Source organism: Paramisgurnus dabryanus, chromosome 11 (assembly GCF_030506205.2).
Source record: "Paramisgurnus dabryanus chromosome 11, PD_genome_1.1, whole genome shotgun sequence".
In the NCBI taxonomy this organism is placed as follows: Eukaryota; Metazoa; Chordata; class Actinopteri; order Cypriniformes; family Cobitidae; genus Paramisgurnus; species Paramisgurnus dabryanus.
The window spans coordinates 25,807,363-25,833,685 of NC_133347.1; the positions used below are offsets into that span (position 1 = coordinate 25,807,363).

The window sequence follows — 26,323 nt, forward strand, 5'->3', positions numbered from 1 at the left end:
AGAGTGAGTCGGCGCTACACAATAATTCAGTACAGATCCAAAGGAAGAGAGAGCCACCCACGCGCTCCGTCGAGAACGCCAGCACTGCCACCACACGCAACAGAGGGATGAAACACGCCGCCCTGAAGGTGGATGACAGGCGGAGATGGAAGTCCAAGTTCTCAGACGGATAATCCACTGTGTAATCCAGATGATGAAGGACCACCCGGAAACCACTGGTCACCGCCTAAAAACGAAGCGAACCAGTGGTTCCGAGAAACAACAGTAATTAGAGTCAATATAATCCACAAGGTAAAATGGGTGAACTCCACTCACGGGTGATGATGCAAACCGGAGAGAGGGAGACAGCTGGTATACCGCCTAGAAACGAAGCGAACCAGCTGTGTCGAGAGACAAACAAAGTCAGTATAATCCAATGCTCCAACAAGCGAGCGGTCCGGGTGAAGACGTGTCCCCGAATGCCGAAACCAAACCTGGGGTAACAAAGGGAAAGACAGAGAGCGTCTGACAAGACAAGGCAGGGCAACAGGACTGTGATAAAACAATGAGCGCGCAACAAAGGACAGGACTACGTGCAATATAAAGGGAAAGGTAAACGAGACACCACCGGTGAACAATCAACTGAAACAAGGGGGCGGAGTTAGTGAACACACGAGGAACCGGCACCACAGGTAAACAACACACACACACAGATCACACAGCCATCGATCACCCAGCAGTCATGACAAAAACTGCTAACGCAGGTAACATTAAAAACAAGCAATGACAGAAGTCAAACTCTACAAATACTTGGGACTCAAAAACAACACAAACATTGCTCACTGTTCTTCTTAATTCTGATCATGATTCAATCTTTGCTCAACAGTTTTATGAAAAACTTCCAAAGCATCCACAGCCAAACTCATTAAAAGTCCTTACACGTTGACTTTGATTGATCGCTGTGCAGTCTGTGAACTTGCATCATAGTTTTACATTTTCTAAAAACAAAACTGGGAATAAATTACAAGTGTAGTTATACAAATGTTTCCAGTAACGGAAGTGAGGGACTTCTGCTGCTCCGGTAGAAACTGTATCCTTGTGCCTTCTTGTAGTGTAAATGTTTTATAGTTGTACTTTTAAAAGTTCACCTATTTTCAGCAAAGACTATATGAAATGTGATATAATATTAGGTGAAGAAATTTGCAATTAAAAACATGCGAAGCAGGATTACTTTGTCAAGCATAATGTGTCGTAGCAGTGAGCAGGTCATAATGACGTCTCCTTATATGAAACACCTGACTCCACTCATCAAGCTCCTTCCAGTGTTTAAAACCTGTCCTTAATTAACACACTAACAAGTTGATGAGCTTTCTGACATTTCTTATTTACCCCCATTACCAGCTGTGCAATTTGTAATAAATTAATATTTGATAAATTCATAGGCAGGTGAACATTATAAATATCACAATTAAATGTCAAAAAAATGCCTTTTTATTTTAAAAGTTTTATACTGATCAAATCATATCTGTTATATTATTGGCTCTTTGTATAAAAGTGACAATCAACCAAAAGTAATTATTTCAAGATTTTACATGCATAAAGATATATTTCAATCATGAAATATAGGCAAACCTACAGTATATACACACATAGTGAAACCCACATATAGGTTATTGCTCATGTTAAGCCCATGCCCACATGGAACCCATGCTGACCCTGCCCAAATAGGACCCACGTGGGGCCCATATTAATCTTGGCTGAGAATGACATGAGGATGAGTAATGAATAACAAAATGTCCGTTTTTGAGTAACTTTTCTTTATAAATACAACTTGTGTGCATATATCATTTAGACATGCTTTTAACTATAGATTTCACAGCAAAACTATTTTATCATTTGCCATGATAATGGAACTTAAGTGCTAGGCTGGCAATGATTCATCCAATCGATTTTTGATGCATTTTGTATCATCTCTGATGAACAGTACCAGAGGCGTCAACCTCTGTATCTCACTTTATCATCTAACCTCCTTTCTCACAGGGACCTGACTCCACCTCTCCAGCGGGAAACACAACTCCGATGCTCTCACTGTGGTCCGGTGGCGCCTCTGATGATAAACGGACGAGCGCGAGGGCACTGATTGAACAACTGCACGTCAACGACAGAAAACAACTAAACCACACTCCTGTTACAAACGGTGAGACGTCTTATCTAATTTAGTATTTCGTACATTGTCAGGAGAACCTAAGTGTAAGAGAAGTATTATAATAACCCAAAGAATGGACATTTAAAAGGCATTTACATGACGTCAACATTAAATATGAAAAGTTGTGTGCTGTACGTGTACATAGTATAACATTATTTGACAGATATTTCAAAAGAGTACTACAATTTAATCGCATCATAATGAGGACTGTCAGGAGTTTAATAGAAACTTTGCATATATAAAATGTAAGTTTATGGTGTTCAGTTTTATTCACGTGTAGTTTCGTTCACTCATTCTGCTGTCTATTCGGAAAATAGGCTACAACATAAGGTAAACTTATCGTTACACGTATATTTATAAATCCCTGCTTGTTGAGATAAAATATTTCTGGTGAAACAGAAAGACGTTTGCGCGTATGTGTGTGCGCGAGGCAGAGGGAACGTTACGCGCGCGCGAGAGAGATCGCTAAAACACCTGCACGGTCTCAATGTTCTCATGATTCAATTCCTTCACAACTGAAGTTTTTGGGAATGTGAGTCTGAATGATAAAAAGTCTGCACACCTGGCAAGGTAGGCTACAGATTGCTGATTCCCGACCTGCATTCACTGTGAATTTCACTGCATGCTTTTGTGAGCAGCTTGCTTGAAGTGAAGTTTAATCACATTGCCAGAAAACCAGCAGCTGGATTGTGAGGAAATTCATTATTGCTGCTTCAGTGTCTTCTAGATATCGGTGCCTTGATTATAAAGAAAGCTGATTTTCTGACCTCTTCTAATAAGACATTGAGAGATCATTGTTTTAGTTCTGGTTCATTTCTAAATATCTGCATGCATTTGAAGCAGTTACAGTCTTTATCTATGTCTAAGATGTACCCCAGTTGTCACTGGGGGCTGTACTCTTTTAAAAAGTGCAGCTTTGCCAAATATACTAAATGTGGGGTTATATCTGTACCTAATGGTGCATATTAGGACCTTTTTAAAGGGTAGTGCCTCAGTGACAGATGGGATACATATTTTGACATCCCAGCAGACAGATGCCATGGGATCCTACTCTTTGATTTACCAAACTGCCGGAGTAAACAAACTAATTCTTGTTTTTCAACTGAAGTCTGTGGCTGTAATTCAAAGCAAACAAGAGCTGTTAAATAGAAACGGTTTCTCTGTATGGATGTGCCCAGAAAGACAAAAGATGTCAAAGGCTTTGAGAAGGTTTTTTTTTGTTAGACCAATTGATCAATGTTGTATGCATTTGAAGGGAAAACCAAAGGAAATGTTCTGAGTGGAGAATTCATTGCATGCTGTCATCCATTTGATTATTGGCAAACCATGACCCGTGTTTTATTTGCAAGTGTCTGCATTTGTATAAACCATGATATGTTTATTCTGAAGCACTTTACTTTTTAAAAATAGCAATGTCTGGGTCTAAAAGCTAATGCATATTGTCCAGTACATTGAATGTCTGTGCTGTGTTGATGTGGGCAATGCAATTTTGTCTGGTTTGTGTAATTTAACAAAAACAGCTTTTTGTCTGCATTTTCACTCAAAAGATGATTTGATATATCTTGTGCATTTTAGGCACCAGCACTTAAACTAAAAGCAAACATGCACCCATCTGTTAGATGTTGCAGGGTCAATTTCCTAAAATATATTGTTTAGAAATGGACATAAAAAAACACCTGGGCAACCAAAGTAGGTATAAAGTAGATAAAAATAAGCAACATGAGGATAAAATGAAATATTACATGGGCAAGAGTGCTGCGATTCAAGTTGTCCACCAAAATGTTGCTACACTATGGTAAACATACCGTTTTGCATCACTATACAAAAATCTGACCGCTTTATTCATGAAATAACATGAAATAATACTGCATAAAATGATGAAAAAACTGGTAAATGGGTAAGGTGATGAAGGTGAGAACAGGTGATGAAGCTTTTGACTGTTTAGATCCCAGTTGGTCACACTGCATTGTGACATTGATGTTGTAAAGATAATGTTCACAAAGACTTGTGAGTGACATGAAATGTTATCAGTTCTTTATAAAATACAATCTGACGTCCAGATGGATACAACCAATTTTCACTTGAGAGCTCAGCGGTCGCAGTTATGAAGGGGAATGTCATCTTCTATTTGGTTGAAAACACACGTTGTGGTTTCCAGGTGCTTGGCCATATCTGGACAATGACAGACCGTATTATTTCCATTCACACGTCTCATGCAATTTTCCTAGCAGTCAGCTATCATTTTGATCAGAAATGCAATGCATCTATTCTGTGGGACACACATGGTCTCTTGAGCCTAATTTGAACACATATTGTATTTGAACTTGTTTCTTAGGGGGTGTTCACACAGGATGTGTCTTTGTGGTAAAAAACATATTAGTGTGCAGGATGCAAGAGACTGCAGGAGCCTTAAGGAAAGTTTAGGAAGTTTAACTATTTTATGTAGCCGAGATGTGGCACAATAGTCTGTTACGTCCAATGATGTGTTCATTTATTTATTACCTGACCGACCGTTCGTACATCGCAACCAATTCCTTTTTTTTTTTTGCTTAATTCATTAGTTGCGCAGGGGTCTTTGTGGTGGTGTAATGCTTATTTATAAAGAAGTTGCTGTAAGATTTTTTCCAGACAGACCGGCCCATCAGACATCTAACCATTTACCCATTGGTTCTTTTTATTTGACATTTGGCTGACCCAATCACATCTTTAAAGTCCATTTGAGCATGCAACGCTAGTGTAAATGAGTGGACCTGCAGTAGGCTGAGTGAGTACAGAACGGCTACCGTAGTTGCAACACGCATTTGGAAAAGCGAGGCGCTAGAGAGCACTGTTCGTTTGAATGCAAAATACAATTTCACCACTAGATGGGGGTAAATCTTACTTACTGTCCCTTTAATAAAACTCAGACAAACTACACCGCAATAAAAAAATTGCACTCTTGGCTATGAGAGACTTCATGCCTCCGTAGTCATTGCCTCGTGAGGCAGCGAGGCAACAAGTCAGCTGCCTAAGTTTTCGGACGAAGCCTATGTCAGTTTGGCTTTTTACATTTCTGAGCACGGGTAATGTTCTCATTTCTATTAATCATTAACATGTTACGCGTCTCAGCAGTTGAATGTCTGCATGTTCTTGTTTAAGAATTACAGTAGTTCTATAATTTCTATTGCAAAGAAGTGACTAAAGATGAAAGATTACATTGAAAGATTACAAGATTACAAACGTTGTTTGGCTGAAAGTAATTCTGGGTGATCTCGATGTAAAATGAAATTAAAATAATAATTACCAGGCGGTTAGTACCCTCTGCAGGCATTTGTTACATAATATTGGTTTATATTACATTATTAAGCATGGGGTGATTTCCCGAACAGGGATTAGCTTAAGCCTAGACTAGACCTTAGTTTTATTCGGTAATATAACTAGTTTTAAAGGAAGACACCACCGTTTTTAAATATTTTACTATGTTCTTACTTCAACTTAGATGAATTAATACATACCTATCTTTTTCAATGCATGCACTTAATCTTTGTACAGCGCGCCGTGAATGTGTTAGCATTTAGCCTAGCCCCATTCATTCCTTAGGATCCAAACAGGGATGAATTTAGAAACCACCAAACACTTCCATGTAGTTACACGAGTAAGTATGGTGGCACAAAAAACATGGCATTTAAAAAAAAAAGAGAAATATATTGTACAGAAGTGCACTTAGTTTGCAGCACTTCTACCTCGGGCACAGTAATATTGATGGAAGGGGGGGTAGTCAGGAGTGATGATGTTACTGCACGCTTTTATTTTGTGCCATCATACTTACTCGTGTAACTACTCATGTTACAGTCTTTAAATAGGGAAAACATGGAAGTGTTTGGTGCCTTCTAAATTCATCCCTGTTTGGATCCTAAGGAATGAATGGGGCTAGGCTAAATGCTAACACATTCACAATGCACTGTACAAAGATACATTGAATAAAGATAGTATGTATTAATTTGCCTAAGCTGAGGTAAGAAAACAGTAAAATATAAAAAAATGGCGGTGTTTTCCTTTAACAAAAATGCCTTACTAAAAACATTACTTGTGTGCATTTGGAGGCAAAACAAAGGGCACTGATGCATTTTAAGATATGTCAGTGCAAGTTGTTTTCAGTTTGGACAGCTCTTACATTTATTTTAGTCTAGGACTATTCTAATCCCAGTCATCAAGTGTTTAGTTGGTATTGATAATTTAGTTAAACAATTTATTTGCCTCATCATCATTATGATGTATGTAATTTTGAATGCTATTGCTCACACACTGTAGGTCAAATTTCATTAGCAAAAATATCACATTTGGTGATCTTCATCAATCACCAAAATAATTTATAGTGACAGCCATAGATTAGTTAAAACATTTCAAAATTTTGTGATATATTTTATCATTGAGAATTTCTTAGTCTTGTCTCATTCTTGTGAACCCATCTCACGTCTTGTCTCGTGTTGTGGGTTAAGTGTCTCATCACACCCCTATTAACCAGCATTAATCAACATTAACAGTGAGTCAGCTGGCAGTATTTTCGTTTTGTTTATTTATTATAAGCCCTAGGTTGAATAGTGTATTGTTAGGACCTGACAAAATGTGTTTGCAAGGCATCTTGAAATAAGTTATTTGATCCTGCTTTATCTGGAAGACAGTCATAAGTCTTTCTGTCTTTGTCTCAGTCTCTTTCTCGCTCGCTTGCATGCAGGCACATACACTCTGGAAAACAGTGATCATCTGATCAGCCATTTGGCCATTTATCAAGTCTCCTCTCTTTCTCCCTCAAACACACAGGCGAGCATAGGATGAATGTAATTGCTTGTTTAGGATTCAGCAATGTGGATTAGTGTCTTAAGTTTTACAGTTTTACAGTAACACATTGACTTCTGGAAAAAGCTGCTTCTAAAGCTTGTATATTTACTGTTTAGCGTGTAAAAATATCTTAAAGCTGTGTAGATTAAGTCAGACATTCTTCATTTATAAGTTTAAAGGAGTTGTTTATGAGGTATATTGTAGACGTGATGTAGTCAAATCTATGACGTTTTTTTGTAAAAAATTGTTACCAATTCAATTATGAAGTGCAAAATTAGCTATAGACCAAAATCACTTTTTGTACCAGGCTGTAAAAACATTATTAAAATATGGCATACCGCAGGGATCAGTTCTAGGTCATCTCCTGTTTTCATTATATATGTTACCACTAGGAGACATTATCAGGAAACATAACATAAGTTTTCACTGCTATGCAGAGATACCCAGCTTTACATCTCCTCACAAACTAGTGAAACCCACCAGTTTTCTAAGTATATTGCGGTATGTATTCGCAATATTGGTAACTGGATTGAAAATAATGTCCTTATGCTAAACTTCAATAAGACAGAGGTACTTATTATTGAACCAAATAGCTCCAAACAAAATATGTCTGATTACAAATTGCCCATAGACTACTGCACTGTTGTGTCAGCTTCCACAGTCAAGAACCTAGGTGTGATGTTCCACGGCAATTTATCTTTCGATAGGCATATCATCAAAGTGCCACTGCAAGAGTGCTTACTCGATCTAAGAAGTATGACCACATAAGCCCAATTTGGCATCTTTACAGTGGTTACCAGCTAAATATTGCATACATTTTAAAATATTGCTAATCACCTGTAAAGCCTTAAGTGGCCTAGCACCTTCGTATCTTAGAGAATTACTATCAGAATACAATCCATCACATACACTGCGGTCACAAAATTCTTGTCACTTAATTATCCCTAGAGTATCAAAAGTCTCTAAAGGTGGTTTGGCCTTTTCTTACTTAGACCCTATAAGCTCTGGAAAGAGTTACCAAAATTTTTTCGAGAATCAGACACAGTAGATCAATTTAAGTCTAAACTAAAGACATTTCTCTTTGACAAAGCATTCACATAATTTGTCTGGGTAATATACTTATTAAATGTACTTATCCCGCAATAGTTAGTTTGTCTAGAACAAAGCACTCACATAACTCATCTGGGTAATATACTTATGCCGCAATAGTTAGCCTGTCTGGAACCGAGCTGACTTAAACCACTATAACGTATGACACTTGCATTACATGTGAACGGCCCCTACGCTTATAGGATTCTATTTCTCTGTTTGCTCTAAAATATTCATGTACAAAGCACTGTGCAGCATGTTTACTTACAACACAAGCAGCGGATTGCAACATAATATTAGTTTGCATCCATTTAAACTCATCATTACTCCTGCTTGCGTTTAAATGACAGATCACCCCCTCACAGCATTCAGGACAGAAGCGGTCGAAAGTGGACAAAAGAGACAGATTTAAATACCAGGTAAAAATATCTTAAAGCTGTGTAGATTAAGTCAGACATTCTTCATTTATAAGTTTAAAGGAGTTGTTTATGAGGTATATTGTAGACGTGATGTAGTCAAATCTATACACAGCTTTAAGATATTTTTACCTGGTATTTAAATCTGTCTCTTTTGTCCACTTTCGACCGCTTCTGTCCTGAATGCTGTGAGGGGGTGATCTGTCATTTAAACGCAAGCAGGAGTAATGATGAGTTTAAATGGATGCAAACTAATATTATGTTGCAATCCGCTGCTTGTGTTGTAAGTAAACATGCTGCACAGTGCTTTGTACATGAATATTTTAGAGCAAACAGAGAAATAGAATCCTATAAGCGTAGGGGCCGTTCACATGTAATGCAAGTGTCATACGTTATAGTGGTTTAAGTCAGCTCGGTTCCAGACAGGCTAACTATTGCGGCATAAGTATATTACCCAGATGAGTTATGTGAGTGCTTTGTTCTAGACAAACTAACTATTGCGGGATAAGTACATTTAATAAGTATATTACCCAGACAAATTATGTGAATGCTTTGTCAAAGAGAAATGTCTTTAGTTTAGACTTAAATTGATCTACTGTGTCTGATTCTCGAAAAAATTTTGGTAACTCTTTCCAGAGCTTATAGGGTCTAAGTAAGAAAAGGCCAAACCACCTTTAGAGACTTTTGATACTCTAGGGATAATTAAGTGACAAGAATTTTGTGACCGCAGTGTATGTGATGGATTGTATTCTGATAGTAATTCTCTAAGATACGAAGGTGCTAGGCCACTTAAGGCTTTACAGGTGATTAGCAATGTAAATGTAATGTGTCTCTCTCGTCCACTTGTGATCCGATCGACGAGAACACATCTTAATACCAAGTGTAAACAGCCCCAGAGAGATCGGAAGGTTACCCCCTGGTTGTAACCCATTTCTCATGTTTTTGGTTAGATAGGAAGTGAGGGAAGTATTTTGTTGTTTGTTTGTTTGCATTTTCATTTGGTAAGGATAAATCATTTGGTCCTCCCTGTAGCTAGTTATTGTTATTGCCTTTTGAAGTCATTGTTTCCTCTTTATTTTTAGAATAAAATGTTTACAATTTAACTTTAAAATGGATGTTGTGGTTCCTGGCTAGGACAAGTGTGAAGATCTCTGACTTTTTTGTTACGTGTCGTTTTCTCTTTAAATAGTCAAAGCAGACCGAATCCAAGAATTTGCAGCACCTCAGTAGGGCAAGTTAAAGACATTCAACAAATAAATAGACTGTTTAACTATACTGCAACTATCATAGTCCAATTACTCTACATCAGTGGTTTTCAATCTTGTCCTAGGGGACCCACAGCTCTGCATATTTTGTATGTCTCCCTTAACTGACACACCCAGTTCTGTTCATGGATCTCTCCCTTAATGAGCTGATGATCTGAATCAGGTGTGTTAGATAAGGGAGACATGCAAAACGTGCAGGACAGTGGGTCCCCTAGGACAAGATTGAAAACCACTGCTCTACATAATAACTAACCATTGCTTACAGCAAATTATCTAACAGTAATTTTAATATTATAACAAATATTGATTTATTTTTGTAGTAAACTATATCTGTATTGTGTTGTTGGCAGCTCATTCTTCTGACATCTTGCATTTGCAGTGTAAATATTAATTAACAAATATTATTTTGTAAGATATTTAACAGTAAACCAAGTCAAAGTGGAAGCACACACAATCCTCAAATTATAAAAAATAACAATATAGAAATATGTTTTAACCCTTAACAAATTTGTCTACATTTATTTTTTGTTTCACATTCATGGTGTGTTTCATTTATAGATTTCAGTTACATCTCCCCATCTCCATCTGTCAAAGTGTTATATGGTAAACCACAGGAGCACTTGTTTTGTTTGTGTAGCTGAACTCTTGGCTTTAACATGTGCTTTTAAGTACATCTCAATAGTTCCATTAGTCTATGTGTTCACCTGCTGAGGGTATTAGGAGCGCACACAGGGATGGGACACTACAAGCTAGTGTGGTATAAGAAAACACACAGTCTGCTGTAACTCATTTTAAACACACAAATCTTTAGCTGTCATTTACCTTTTTTAAAGGTTATGTGGGAGGCCTTTTAACTCTGTAAGCCTATTTCTCTGTAGGCATATACAGCACCTTTAAGTTGAAACATTTCCATTAATTAATTACTTTTTTGTGCTCCGTATGCCACCCAATAGTAGGGCATGTTGTCACAATACAATACTGATATGTGTAGGGTAAGCTGTAACAGTGTAACATTACACAGCTTATTGTAGCCAACTTTGAATCTTATAAACTAAACTCGACAGTAGTGGGAGAAAATTTGTATGCGTAATGAATAGTATGTCTGAAAGCTCAGTATGCAAAAAAAAAAAGATTTTTAAGTATGCAGATGGGTGCCATTAGGCTTGTGGTGATAAATACTTTATCGACTTAATGCACTAATAATAAACATGACCTCTGTGATTTTTGGAGAGGCCATAGTGTTCACATGTGTTTGTTTGCAAAATGAATGCCATTAACATTTTAGCCAATCGCGATTGCCTCTGTTATTTTTGTCTCGGAAGAGTGGCACGTGCAGCTCAGGATCCACACATGCTTGTGCGTGGACATACAGAACAGACAGTGACAGGGAAAGAGAAAGCATTACTAAAGCTGTAATTTCGTGTTTTTCTGAAAATACACACAGTGGAAGAATAAATCCGACTGGAATTGGTTTCAAAGATACAACCCACAACTCCGACGTGAGGAGAGAAAATTAAAGTAAACGAGCTGGGATGTTGACTTTGTTCAAAAACAGGGGCAACGAAAAGAGCATTACACAAAAATAATCTGAAACATAACTATAACACCCAGTGTTTGGATCTGAGGTGTTTTACACTAGCTATTATGAACGTGATATGAATACTCATTTATATCAAAGCAATAAACGCTGTGAAGCCGGGAATTATACTAACCAACGAGTATTAGCTTAACCAATGACTAGTATACATTTTATAATATTTATTTATGTTTTATATATTTCGAATATATTTTTTTTCTTTCATTCCAATTTTAATGTCTTAATATTCATAAAAAATAATGGTTGTGTTCTTAGAAAGGGTGTATAGATGATTTCATCGGACGCATGTGCGTTATTGTATTTATCGTGTAAATAATTCGGTAAACAGACGGTGATAAAATAAGAACAGAGAAACAAAATGAAAATGTGACAAATAAATACAACTTCAAGATACAGATACACTGTTTGGTTTTTGATTAACATAGACAGCAGTCCCCAGGATGATTTAAGGAAAATGTTATTAAAATAATTAATCACTTCTGCCAAAATAAATTTTTATAAATATTTGATATTAATAAGAACTTATGAATCAGTCCTAATCACAAACACTGAGAGAGGTGTGTCGAGTAATCTTTAAGGGTCGCTCTTTAAAAAGTTTGAAAATAACTGACCTAGCTACAAGTCCAAAACTACGTTTTTTCCTAAACCCTATGGGGTGGTTTGGTTCCCGGACAGGGATTGGACTAGTCCTAGACTAAAATAAACCTTAGTGCTGTCAAAACTCAAAACAACTTGCACTGACATGTCTTCAAATACATTAGTGCCCTTTGTTTTGCATGAAAAGGCACATCATTTATGTTTTTAGTAAGGCATGTTTGTAAAAACTAGTTACATTTCCTAATTAAACTAAGGCCTAGTCCTGGTTTAAACTAATCCCTGTCTGGGAAACCACCCCTATGTGCCCAGGAGATTGTGATTGACTATTAACTGTGGAGTACGGGGTTGCTGGTAATGGGGTGAAGCTTGCTGGAGAAAGAGGTTGTTGTTTAGTAAAATTAAGCCAGAAATGTTCACCAAGTTGTCTACTGTGTATCATGACAGAATATTAGATCACCTTATTTGTTCCACAAAAGTCGTTTGCTTATGTTGTTACTGCTAAAACCATCTATACTTGCATACTTGTTATTTTACTGGCATTATATTATCAGTGACAAAAATTTACAATTTGAGGTACTAAAATGCACCTATGAATATGAAGTTTATATTTAGTTCTAAACGTAGGTTTGGGAGGAGCCTAAACATTCAGGCCTGTCAATCATCATCATCATCATGGGCATATTTAAGGCAGCCTTCAGGCCTCCGCGTCCAGCTGCAATTTTTTCCGGCATCCCTCCTCCTCCTCCTCCTTCACTCTCTCTTTCTTCCTCTTTGCAGTTCTGTTGCAGGGGGTTGAACTTGGGGCTCGAGCCCCAGCCTCAGGTTCGCTCTCTGAAGGTGCAGATCTCAGGTACAGAGCTTCCTTCAAGGATAGCAAGCCAAGTTCATTTTACCATTAATCTTTAAGACCTGAATGGGCACGCGAACTAGTGAATCAACTAAGTTCGGGAGGAGCATGGTCATGTAATCCAACAATCAGCACAAAGATGTCTCTATATCCCTCACCTCTGTCCCACAGCCTCCCTCCTTACCATCGCCTCACTTACATCTGGTAAATCTATCCCAGTTAAAGAGGGGGAGTACTCAGGGTTCTGGCTGTTGATTACATGTTAATGCAAATTCCTCTTATGTATTAATATGAACTCTTTAGGTGCAAATGTGTACTTTTCGAAAGTGTTCTGCCCCAATGACAGCTACAGTAGGGACCATTTTTTTGACCACTATTTTTTCAGACAGTGTAAATACTGCAGATTTTGGTGCTACCTAAATATTTTGACCCGACCAACAGAGCAATCTCAGCTCAACCAATGATTGAGAGATTTTTGTGAGAAATTACACACGTCAACTTTTTAAAATGCGACGCTTCCTGTTTACTTGTGAGCTTCTTCTCAAATTCAATACATGTGTCAAATGTGATGATACGTTCCACAAAAGCCCTCATTGACAAGATCAACACTAAACCAGAAGTGAGTCAGACTCTCTTTTTTGTGTTTGAAATTCACTGATAGACAATTAGACGTTAAAGAGAAGAAAGAGAAAAGACAATCTATGTTTTCCAGCTTGTTAAAGGAAAGACCAAAAGCATTTATCCTTAATCTTTCAGCCATTTACTCACTAAATTATGGGTCGCTACCGTGAATGAGGCTAATTTGCATTTCAACCGCATGGAACGGCCGATGTGTGATTGCAGCATCCCTGCCTCAGAGAGCACAAACATCAGGCCGGCTTTCACATCTCTCTTTAAGAGTTCTCATTACTGCTGTGTAAATTGACAGCACATGTATTGAAGGAAAAGAAAACTACTAGGTCCTACCGAATAGTTTGTAGTGATACTGGAAGCAAGTCTGAACTCTAAAGAAGGGATTATACAGTAGAGGTTTGACAGTTTGACAAGGAGATTTTCTCAGTATTTAGGGTATTTTTGCACCCTCAGATTCAAGATTTTCAAATAGTTGTATCTTGGACAAATATTGTAACAATACCATACATAAATGGAAAGCTTATTTATAAAAAAATGACCCGTATGACTGTTTTTTTGGTCTTGAGTCACATTTATTTAGTGAACAAAGTTTTGTGGAATATAAATTCTGGTTGAGCTTATTTTTAAAAGTTTATTATATGAGCAAGTCTAACTTTAATGAAGATCTAGCGCCTAGATGCTGTTAATCGCACATTTGGCAGAGTTTGACACTTCACAAACACGCCTACAGGAAGCGCTCAGATGGCTCACCTCCTCATCACGGACATTTCAACCCATCTGTTACTGATTCGCAAATTCAGCAAGGCTTTTTTGGTTGTGTGACAAACTAACCATAGATCATCAGATGGTCATATACTTATTGTAAAGCAACCCGTACCATTGTTTTAGTAGATCAAAGTACACTTACTTTAAAAATTAAGGTGCTACAAAAGATGACAAAGAAGAAGAATTTTTGGTCCCCCAAATAATTATTATGTTCTTACATTTTATAGTCTGTACAAACATTGTTCCACTACAAACAACATTCTGTGAAACAGAAAGATTTTTGGATTTTAAAGGCGGGGTGCATGATCTCTGAAAGCCAATGTTGACATTTGAAATCACCTAAACAAACACGCCTCTACCCCAATAGAATCTGGACCTTCTTTTGATAGACCCGCCCCACACATACGCAACCCAGGCAACAATGTCGGTTAGACACACCCCTTACTGCTAGACACACCCCTTACTGCTGATTGGCCTCAAGTGTGTTTTGGTACTCGGCCCGACTCCCTTTTCCAAAGTGTTTTTCAAAAATCATGCACCCCGCTTTTAAAGGTGCTTTATGGAACCATTCAGCCAAAAATGGTTCATGTAGCACCTTTATTTTTAGAAGTGTAATTTGCAACAGTTCTTTAACGCCCCTTACATTTTCTTTTGTCTATTTGTGTATACCAGACTGACTTGATGATGTTGAGATCCAGGCTCACTAAGAGCCAAACAGATTTTGAAGGTTAATTAATATTGTTAAGGATTTAGAGATCAAGCTGCAATCAAACCAGACATTTATCTCCATTAAGTTGATTTAATTGTGCAGCATTACCCTAAATTTCATTTTAAAATGTTAATGGAGCGAGGTTTGGTCAGACAATGAAGCAATAGAAATGGGCAACAGTCAGGGACTTTAGTGAGAAGTAGGGTGGCCATTCGTGCCAGTTCCGCCGGACACGTCCCGAACATGTTTTCGGGTTCGTTCCCCGGAAGTCGCGTTAGTCGAGCGCATACGTCATCAAGGTTTAATATTTCGGGTTTAATTCCAGAAAAGCAACCGTTACATTTCAAGGTAAGAATGAAACTACAATGATTGTATGTCTTAAAATAAATAAATATTAATTTTCTAATGTATTTTTAACTGAAATGTGAGAACATCGATGACGTATGCGGTCGAGCAACGCGACTTCCGGAGAACGAACCCGAAAACATGTTCGGGACGTGTCCGGCGGAACTGGCACGAATGGCCACCCTAGTGAGAAGGGGTGCGAGAAGAGAACAAAAGCAGACCGAATGTCTTCTATTGAAAAGGAGCAGTGTGCAAGAAAAGCAAATGGATGAATGAGGTGAAATAAGCTGATGTCTAGTCTTGTCAGCCAAGAGAAAGCTTAACAAGAAAATTGCTTTACCCACAGTTTGGGTTATCAAAGCCAAAAAGTGTATTTTTAGAGAAACTTCATGTATTTCTGATCCCAAAATTTTTGCTTTTAGGAGTATAGTGCATGCTTTAATTTGACATGTCTATTCTGCTATTTATTGTTGAAAATTCAATTTAGCAGGTTCATCATCACTGCACCCTAACCCTTTCCAAAACATATGTCACATTGATTTTAAAGTAACCAAAATATTTCTGTTCCTAAAACATATTTTATTTATATAGCACTTATTGTTCCCAGGCAGCTTTACATGAAATAGAAAAAAATCAGAAAGCAAAGAACAACTAAAGCATGGCAGTTTCAAAATATAGTTTAGGATGGAGTATTTGAAGTTACATGGAGTTATTCAAATAATGTAATATAGTACTCAATTCTAAACTATATTATGAACATAGTCTAGGGTGGAGTACATGCAGGTATTACATTTTGTTAATAGAATAATGCAATATGTAATACTCCAATTTCAAACTTTTTCTTAGTAAGGTACTAAAGAAAGTCCTAACTTAAGCATTCAGCAAGCCAACAGAGCGACACCGGACAAGATGGGAAAAAATCCTTTGGGGAGACAGAAATAAACCTGTGAGAAAACCAGGCTTAGCATGGAGGGCCAGTTCTCATCTGCGTAGGATACTTACTAAAAATCTACGTACGCCCAAAAAGCCAAAAATGGCATACCCCATTTATAAAACAAAGCCATGTTCCCTTTATAAATCACAGATCACCTGCAAGTGTGCATTCATGATTCATCCTCAGATCCCACCTTACAAGCCCATTCTCCCATTAAGTTAGTTTTTAGGCGTACACATGCTTTATAAATGGTTCCCTTGATCTAAATTTTTTATACATACTGTTTTGCACAAAAAATGTGTGTAATTGACTATATGTGTCCAATATTAAAAAAAATTGAGATTTTAAATTGGTCTAAAATTAGCCCTTTGTAATGAGGGGCCTAATTCTGCGTTCCATAGCCCATTCAAACCAGTGGGACGTGGGACTTATCCTTCGTGATGTGTACTAGCTCTTACTTCAAAGCGTTCCAGGCATTTGATGTGGAATATAAACAGAAAACTTGGACGACCGCCACGCTAAGCTTCATGCTAACAGATAATAACGATATAATTTCACGCCATAATATAAAAAACAAAATGTGTTGAAATCACAGTGTCTAAAATAACCCAACAACCAGAGAAGTACAGTTTATAGTTTATAGCTTTTCATCTCACGACGCGAGACTACATGGGCGCCACCATTATCCTCCGACTTAATTTTGCGAGGCCAGGGGTAGGTTGAACTCCCCCGAGTTTGCCGGTAGAAGGTTCCACTTCGACAGGCATTCCAGTGCACTTTTCCTAGTTGGAGGTAGGATAAGTCCCACTGGTTTGGATGGTCTCTGAAATGCAGCATAATAACTTCTTACTTAATATTTTTGTCTTGTTTTAGCACAGATATCTAAAAATTCTTAAATCAAGATGCATTTTCTTGATGAGCAAAATGATCTAGGAAAATAAGTCTAGATCAAAAATATCAAATTTAAGTGAATGTGTGCATAAAACAAGCAAAAAATTGAATCTATACAATGACGATTTGGATGATTTATTACTTTTAAGAGCTCAAATTGTTTGTATGGCAATCTGTAGTTTGGTGTACTATTGGATATAATGGTGGCTGATTGTTTCTCTAATTAGCTTGATCATAAAATCATTGCTATCGTGCTGCATTTTAGTAGCTGTTTCTGTTGATGCTTTGTTTCTTGTCAGTTTTGCAACTGAATTAAAATGCAGTCAAGGATTATTATGATTTTCTTTGATAAGTTTGCTGAGATAAGTAGATCTGGTGTTTTTTGTGCCTCTCCGTAATGGTGAACACTTCTTTCCATGCATCACGCCATATGGGTTTGTAGTCCTCCATCTACGCTCCATTTTTCTAGCTACCTTTGTAAGGGCTGAGGTGTGATGATCATACCATGGTGCTGTCTTTTTTCCTTAATCCTATTTAACCTAATGGGAGCAACCGTTTTAATGTACTGGATAAAAGTTACAGCATCAATACTTCATTGCTGTTTCATACATGATGCATTTGAGACAGGTCTGTAAGATTGCTGATAAAGCTGTCTTTAGTAGTAGATATGATCGTTCTGCCTAGTCTATAACGTGTTGCAGGAAGAGAGATCTTATCTGGAAGCATATAAGACGAGGCAACAGTCCAAGATAACATCGCTTTGATGTAATATTTCTATGTTATTAATATTGATTCCATATGACAGAATTAAGTCACACTTTATCTAACACTAAGAGAGTTAAGAAGTCCTAACACTAGTCCACCCACCCTTTATGTTCTAGGTAGGAAAGATGGATAGCAGCGGTGAATCGTTGAGTTCTCCCATTTCCTCTTGTTGCATGGATAATGCAACTATGGAAAATTCCAGCATGGGCCAAATCTTTGAAGTAGTGTTACAGTCGAAGAACACAACGAAGCGCAATCCGCAGTTTGTCGGAGTGGAGCTTCTTCAGTCCTTTAAACCCCTCATCATTCCCTGCTATGCTCTCGTGCTCCTGGTTGGAGTGTTCGGTAACTACCTGTTACTATACGTCATCTGCCATACCAAAAAGATGCACAACGTCACCAACTTCTTCATCGGTAACCTGGCTTTTTCTGACATGCTGATGTGTGCCACCTGCGTGCCATTTACGCTGGCGTATGCTTTTAATCCTCGAGGATGGGTGTTTGGAAGATTCATGTGCTACCTGGTGTTCCTCATTCAACCGGTGACGGTGTATGTTTCCGTATTCACACTAACAGCAATCGGGGTGGACAGGTGAGTTATGCATTGTGTGTATTTTGTAACTGGATCAAGACATTGAAAAGCTATGTGTCCTGTAAAAATAATATGTGACCCTGTGTGTGAAAGTTTCATAATCTTATGAGATTAGTAGCATCAAAAATTTGATACTCAGTCAATATTAAAGATATAAAGGCTTTAAATGTTGACTAGTATATTTGCTTTCTAATAATAAAATCCATTAACAGAAACACATTAAATATGGTCACTACTTCAAAAAATCTCAACATAATCCCAACATAAGTCTCATTTGAACCTATAGAGGCCTTCATTATGTTTTGTGTGTAGTGCATTCTGGTTTGATAAAGTGTAATGGTTGTCCCAAATTTTACTACAGTTTACTATAGTAAATACTATTGCATGTGAGAATGTTTTACTCCCCACTCCCCCCTTTTTACCTCTCAGATCGTCTTTATTTAGATCATCTTTCATTTGAATGTTTCTGGATTGTTTATCATTTATGTCACTTTCTACAGTCGGTATGCATTTATACCTCTCATCTTCTGTTTCACATCATTTTACAGTCTACTGATTGAAGACTTGTTAACCATGTTTACCTCACTGTAGTCTTAATACAACAAGTTTTGATTGCAACCCTTTAAAGTCATGGATTGTGATGTAAACAAAATGGCGGCCTCAGAGTGATTTTTTTAAGTTTATTAAAACTATGACATTTGTACTGTTTTAAATTCTACAGTTACATAGCCAATCCCACTGTTAATCTATTACGGCATACATGTGCTTATTACAGTGGCCGATGGGAGTCAATGTACTGCAGCAAAATAAAAAACAAAGAAAAAACACCCGGAAATTAAGAAATTTTTTTGAAAACACATGCGCTGCAGAAACTCGTGGCACAAACAAATACCAAAACGCGCTGCAAATTCTCACAACACGCATGAATACAGACACGCGCTGCAAGCAGAAGAAATGACAACGGAAGTGTTTAGGTGGATCACAAACAGGGATATGTTGACCATTTCTTAATCAAAATAGTGCCCTCTTGCGGTCTCATTTGTAGGCTGCATATGTATTAAACAGTAGCTGTTTTTCAATGTCAAGGATACTTCCTTGGCAGGACTAGTCCTTACAAGTCACTTCCTTCAGAGGCTAGGCTCCTCTTTAGCATTCAGAGAACACGTAAAATGGAACAGGCTAGCAAGTGCAAGTGATTGCGTCATTACGTCAGTGAAAAGGTGCGCTGTCACACTGCTGAAAAAACCAGCATACCAGCAAGATCAGCATATGTTGTGTTTTGGTGCTGGTTTGCTAGTGAACACCAGCTAAACCAGTACCAAACCAGGATCAGCACCAGCATTAGCACCAGCTAAACCACCGCCAAACCAGCATTAGCACCAGCTAAACCAGCATAGACCAGCATAATCCCATGCTGGTCCATGCTGGTTTGATGCTGGATTTTTCAGCAGGGCAGCTCTGCGCACATAGGATTGTGGGTAATTTCAGAGCGTGAAGGCTACACGTATGCGTCCTTTCCTGTATATGGCATATTTCTCGAACCAAAGACATTGGAAGTTGACTCCGTAAATTATTGTAATCTGCTTATGGCTTGCGAATGTTATGTTTTTATTGAAACAATTGACATACACAAAATTAAATAACTTAAAGGGAAATATGCTCATTTTTCAGCTCAGTTAAACATTTGAGTTTTACTGTTTTGTAATCCATTCAGCTGATCTCAGAGTCTGGCGGTACCACTTTTAACTTTGCTGCAGTAACATGGCTGCAGGAGGTGCAATGATATTACGCAGAACTTTTGCGTCAGAACGCTATGAGACTCTGCTGAGGCTCGACCTGTGTAATGCTCTCTCGCTACTAATATTGATGTGTGGGAGAGGCTGGTGTGCATCAGGGTTGTTTATTTCATATTTTGCAAAATAATTAATAAATAAAAGAGAAGAGATCCCGATCTGTTGTCCTTGGCTTGTATTCTTTGAAGGGAAAAGCAAGTCTACTACACATATTCGACCTCCGGAAGAGACAGCCTTCCATTTGAGAAACCGCCATTTTCAGTTCACTTATCGTTTGTCCGTGGAGTTTGCGTAAAGCTAAAACTTAAATTTTATTTATACATAAGGCTCCACGGAAGAATGATAAGTTAAAGGAATAGTCTACTCATTTTCAATATTAAAATATGTTATTACCTTAACTAAGAACTGTTGAATCATCCCTCTATCATCTGTGTGTGTGCACGTAAGCGCTGGAGCGCGCTGCGACGCTACGATAGCATTTAGCTTAGCCCCATTCATTCAATGGTACCATTTAGAGATAAAGTTAGAAGTGACCAAACACATCAACGTTTTTCCTATTTAAGACGAGTAGTTATACGAGCAAGTTTGGTGGTACAAAATAAAACGTAGCGCTTTCCTAAGCGGATTTAAAAGAGTAACTATATTTTATGGCGTAATAGCACTTTTGGGAGTACTTCGACTCGCCTGAAAAGTCCGCTCCCCTTCTCACCCTCATAATGGGAGAGGGAGGGTGTTACTGCGCCGAGTCGAAGTACTCCCAAAAGTGCTATTACGCCATAAAATATAGTTACTCTTTTAAATCCGCTTAGAAAAGCGCTATGTTTTATTTTGTACCACCAAACTTGCTCGTATAACTACTCGTCTTAAATAGGAAAAACGTTGATGTGTTTGGTCACTTCTAACTTTATCTCTAAATGGTACCATTGAATGAATGGGGCTAAGCTAAATGCTATCGAAGCGTCGCAGCGCGCTCCAGCGCTTACGTGCACACACACAGATGATAGAGGGATGATTCAACAGTTCTTAGTTAAGGTAATAACATATTTTAATATTGAAAATAAGTAGACAATTCCTTTAACAGAGGCCGTTCTCAAGCCAAAGGATGCATGCTCTGGAGGTTGGATTTGTAGGCTGCATACGTCATCAAGACAGTCTTGTTTCAGAATATTAACAATTATAAAGTTGATTATTATTCTTAGTTAATCGTAAAATGTTGTAATATGCTTATGAATTGCAAATGTAATGCTCAGGTAACTTAAATAAATCAGGCTTGATGACATATGCAGCCTTCGGATTAAGAAATGGCGAAACATATCCGGTGCATCACTTTTTGCAATCCCCCAGAAACACTTCCATTGTCGTTTACTGCTTGCAGTGCGTTTCTGTATTTATATGTGTTGTGAGAATTTGCAACGCATTTCTGTATTTGTTTGTGTTGTGAGTATCTGCAGTGCATGTGTTGTCAAACTGATGAAGATGTTTTCTTGAATTGCTGGTGTTTTTTTCTAATTGCATGTTTTCTTTCGTTGCAGTGCAGTGACTCCTGTTGGCCACCATAGTTTATAGTCGGGGGGTACCCTTTATAAAGAAAAGTTTAAACAGAAATTAAAATTCTGTCATCCTTTACACATCCCTGTGTCTTCTGGAACATGTAACATTCCTGTGGAATACAAAACTATAAAATTATATTATTAAATTATTTATTTGAAAATAACATTTTTGTTAAAACGCATGGGTGTTGGAGTCAAAAAAATGTGGGTAGGTCCAAAACATTTACTGGAGGAGATGCCATTTTCCTGTATTCTAGTGCCTTTTAATTAAACAATTGCTTTTATAGCCTAAAAGCTTTCTTTACCTTGTTGCGTCGCGGTCATGCAGCAGGCGAAAATAGTAAAAACACGAAATGGAGTTATTTATATGGCTGCAGCTGAAACGTGGAATGTTTAATGTAATTATGTTTTATTAATGTAGTTCGGGAGAAACATGTCAAAATAAACTAATCAATTGTTACCAGCTGTCTACCATCAGTAATTAAATACTCTAGTATCACCAGCTGACTACGATCAGTAATCAACATATCTACCCAATCAGGGCGAAGGCAAGCCCATATTTAAACAGAGTCAAACTCACCTAAGGATTCTCCACAAATCTTCAGAATTCCTCCACCACCTTGTCTCCTCTCACTCAACAGGTTACTTCCTAAACCGGTGGGGGGGGGTACTCTGCATTTGGGCCATTTACCAACCTCAGAGCCCTCTCCCAGGACAGCACGCCAAATATGTTTACCAATTTATCTATCCAACTTATTTGGAAGTGTAAATTCGTGAATTAGGTCATTCCTCAAGTGGAATGGATTTGACTGACAGCGCTCTGACAAGTGAACAGACATATACGCTAAATTTGAGAAAATGTGACTTGGACCAATATCATTGGTCTTAAAAAGTGTGTGGGTCTTGTCCTACCCACATATAATGGTTCCAACAGCCATGAATAAAAGTAAATTAAGTTAGAATGTAAATGCACATTTTATTGCATGAGCTTATATCAAAAATTAGATTAAAGTTTAAAATATTGTTTTCTTTATGACAGATTTATACCAGTAACATCTTAAATCTTATGCTTCTAGTCTTTGTTGATTTTTGGCAATTTGGAAATGGCTCCTTAGTGACATCCAGCTAGGAATTTATAAAATAAAATTTTAGCCCATGGTATAGCAATTTGAGCAGACTTGCTTGTAAAAGAGCAATATAGGTGCACATTAAAAGAAATGGCTGATATTTTGGGGTGGGGCATTAAAAAATTCAGTGAAAAAAATGCATTTAAATGCTTAATAAATACAACTTTTCAAAACACATTATGAATCAAAATATGCATTAGATTAATTTTAAAAATATATTTTTTTAAATACATTTTTGTAAAGCTTGTTTTGTCATTAACCCTTCGCCTTACACACAACATAGCTGTAAAATGCTCCCAGATGTGAAAAAAAATGTAGGAGCAATTTTCCTCTAATGTCATGAAAAGGTCAATCTTAGGTGCCTAATGCATCTTTTCTTACTAACTTTTTGCCTGTATAGAGCCGGTAACCTTCAAACTCACATCCCGATGAATGATGGTATTACATGTTAGACTAATAAAAAGAAAAATTTGTGGCTTGCAGTGTAACGGGTTCATTAGGAAACCTTTTACCTGAATTCAGATGGTGAAGGCTTTCTGTAAAGCATTGACCGTCACCTGTACAGTATACATGCGCTGCTGGTTCATGAATGCTGTCTTTAAAAGTCTGTAATATTACTTGGAGAGCAGGAGAGAAAACGTGTCTATTGAAGAGCAAGCATGTGACAGCATGTATAACGCATAAAACTGCATCTTTTCATGCAGAACATCTCAAGGCTTCCAACAGGGTTCAACTTATATAAAAAAAGACAAATAGCGTTTATAGATCTGTCCATTTGGAGATGGTAGAGATTACAGCATGTTTTATTCATTTATCAAATGCACCTGAAATAAAGAAAACAGGTCATGCAGCCCCATGCGAATAGCAATGCCATCCTTTGTCAATGCATTTGCCGACTGGTTGTTTCTCAAGTTCTCCAAATGTCTGAAGTGGATGATAAATGTCATACATATCTATAATGAACAATTATAGATGATCAAAGGCCAAACCAAAATACGGCATTAAAGGATAAACGTACTTAGATTTGTAGTCTGAGTAAACTGATGTAACCTGTCTTTCAAATCCTAGATACTACGCTACAGTTCATCCTCTTAAGAAGCGCATCTCAGTTCTGGCCTGCACCTATCTTCTGTCTGGGATCTGGATTCTGTCGTGTGGTCTGGTTGCTCCGGCCGTGGCCCACACCTACCACGTTGAGTTCAAAGATGAAGGCTTCACCATCTGCGAGGAGTTCTGGATGGGTCAGGAGAAAGAGCGACTGGCATACGCGTACAGCACGCTCTTTATCACTTACGTTCTTCCCCTCTCCGCCCTCTGCATTTCTTATCTGTGCATTTCTGTGAAACTTCGCAACTGCGTGGTGCCAGGTCATCGTACCCAGAGCCAAGCCGAAGCCCAGCGGGCCCGTAAGCGAAAGACGTTTCGCCTGGTGTCGTTGGTGGTCGCCGCGTTCGCCATCTGCTGGCTGCCGATAAGCGTTTTCAACGTTCTTCGGGATATCGATATTGACCTGATCGACAAGCGTTATTTTTTGTTGATTCAACTGTTATGTCACTGGTGTGGAATGAGTTCCTCTTGCTGTAATCCTTTTTTGTACGCGTGGCTGCACGATCGGTTCAGGGCGGAGCTGCGGAAGATGTTTACCTGCCATCGACGAATTGGCATTGGGATACCGGCCAACAATTGTGCCACTGCTAGCGTGGTTCTCTGACAGCAAAAAGTCAAGATGAGTTATTTCAAAGGCTATGGTGAATGCAGAGGCAACCAGATCACTCGATCTGTTACCTTTAGTCCTGCTCATCCTTCACATACATAATGTTGCAGATGGTAACAAAGAAACGCTACATCTACTGTAGCATGTATCCGCGCTAGTAATATACAGAAAATGTGGTTGGATTATGCCTAAAGGTTGACCATTATGTCTCTGATCTCTATATGGATTATGGAGGCAGTGCTGTTTTGAATGGAAACTGACCATAGATGTTTGTTTTGGATGTCATTACACAGTTTCAGAAGATAACTTTCTGTCAGACATCTACGAGATGGTTCGAATGAAGTGTGAGAAAGAAGCAGACAAAAGTCTATTTTGAGATGTATGACTGTAATGTATATAAAATGGACAATTCCATGCAAATGTAAACCTTATCATGAAATGTAAAATTTTAAACCATATGTCAATATTTGGTGGTTCAAATATCCATGCAAGCTCTCTTTTAAAGTTTTAATTTTTATTTTCAAAATGGTAAATTTTAAATTAAGTTTATTTAACTACAGACGCATGGTCATGTAATCCAACCAATCAGGTGTCTATAAATAGCCATCGTTCACCTCTGTCCCGTAACAGTTTTTGGAGCATCCTTCCTCCACCCCATCACCTCACTCTCAGCTAGTACATCTATCCCAGGGGGGAGTACTCTGGGTTCGGGCTAAAATTCAGAGCTCGGACAGCATGCCAAATAAGCTTTATCTCATTCCCTATTGATTACATGTTAATGCGAACTCGTGAGATGCCATCACTTTTCCATTTCTTATGGTGTATTATTGCTTCTGGTTTATGCATTTTAATTCACAAAAGTATGTTGTCTCTCAAAAACGTGTCCTTTTTTGTCACATCCATAGCGCATGCATGCATCTCTCATCTAAAACAGAAAACATGAGTATAGACGGATATTTTTCTGATGTTTGATCATAAGGGGTTTAGGAAAATATAATCAGATTAAATATATTGACAATATGTGCATTCACTGAGAATTTGTATTTTAAGTTTTGACTGCAAATGTCACATCCATAATGCTAGAATGTTGAAATAATAAACAATGTGTTGACTGGAGGTTATGTTTTATATTCTGGCGTTCATATACTATAATCTCTTAATTTAACAGCACCACTACTACTGTGTGTCAGGTTGAATTATGGAATAAGTTTGGGATAATTGCGCTTAACTGATCGGTTTGGAGTGATTTTTGAAAGATGAATTTAAAATCGTCGTTATTGAGCATTTCTCAGATCAGGGGCCTCATTTATAAAATGCTGCATAGAAAATGTCCCAAATTTGATCTCAGGGTCAAAAGTGCGTGTGTATGTGCGATTCATAAAACGAACACGCGTATAAAGATGTGAACTATACAAATTGCAAATGATCTTTAAATTGTGCGCAGCTAAATAGCTTCAAATCTCCAAAAATATTTCCAAAAGCCTGCAGCAATCGGACAAGCAAAAGTGCGTCTGTCTGCTCGACCCTGACGTGGCGCTAACCACGTCAAAGACAGTTTTTATAACTTTACCGTGGATTATTGCGTACACCCACTTTACGATCAATTCTTTATAAATGAGGCCCCTGAAATAAATTTTTCCAAACACTTTGTTCAACCTGCTCATAATCAACTCAGTTGTGCACAACATATA

The 26,323-nt window shown here is 37.9% G+C and overlaps 1 protein-coding gene across 1 annotated transcript; it reads left to right on the plus strand.

Annotated features, from left to right (window-relative positions):
* Positions 1-2,048: 2,048 nt before the first annotated feature.
* On the plus strand, positions 2,049-25,931 carry prlhr2a (prolactin releasing hormone receptor 2a). Its single transcript, XM_065247977.2, has 3 exons — positions 2,049-2,176; positions 17,973-18,448; positions 23,987-25,931. Exons 2-3 carry the CDS (start codon positions 17,982-17,984, stop codon positions 24,627-24,629), a joined length of 1,110 nt encoding a protein of 369 aa, XP_065104049.1. The 5' UTR covers positions 2,049-2,176; positions 17,973-17,981; the 3' UTR covers positions 24,630-25,931.
* The last annotated feature ends 392 nt before the right edge of the window (positions 25,932-26,323 follow it).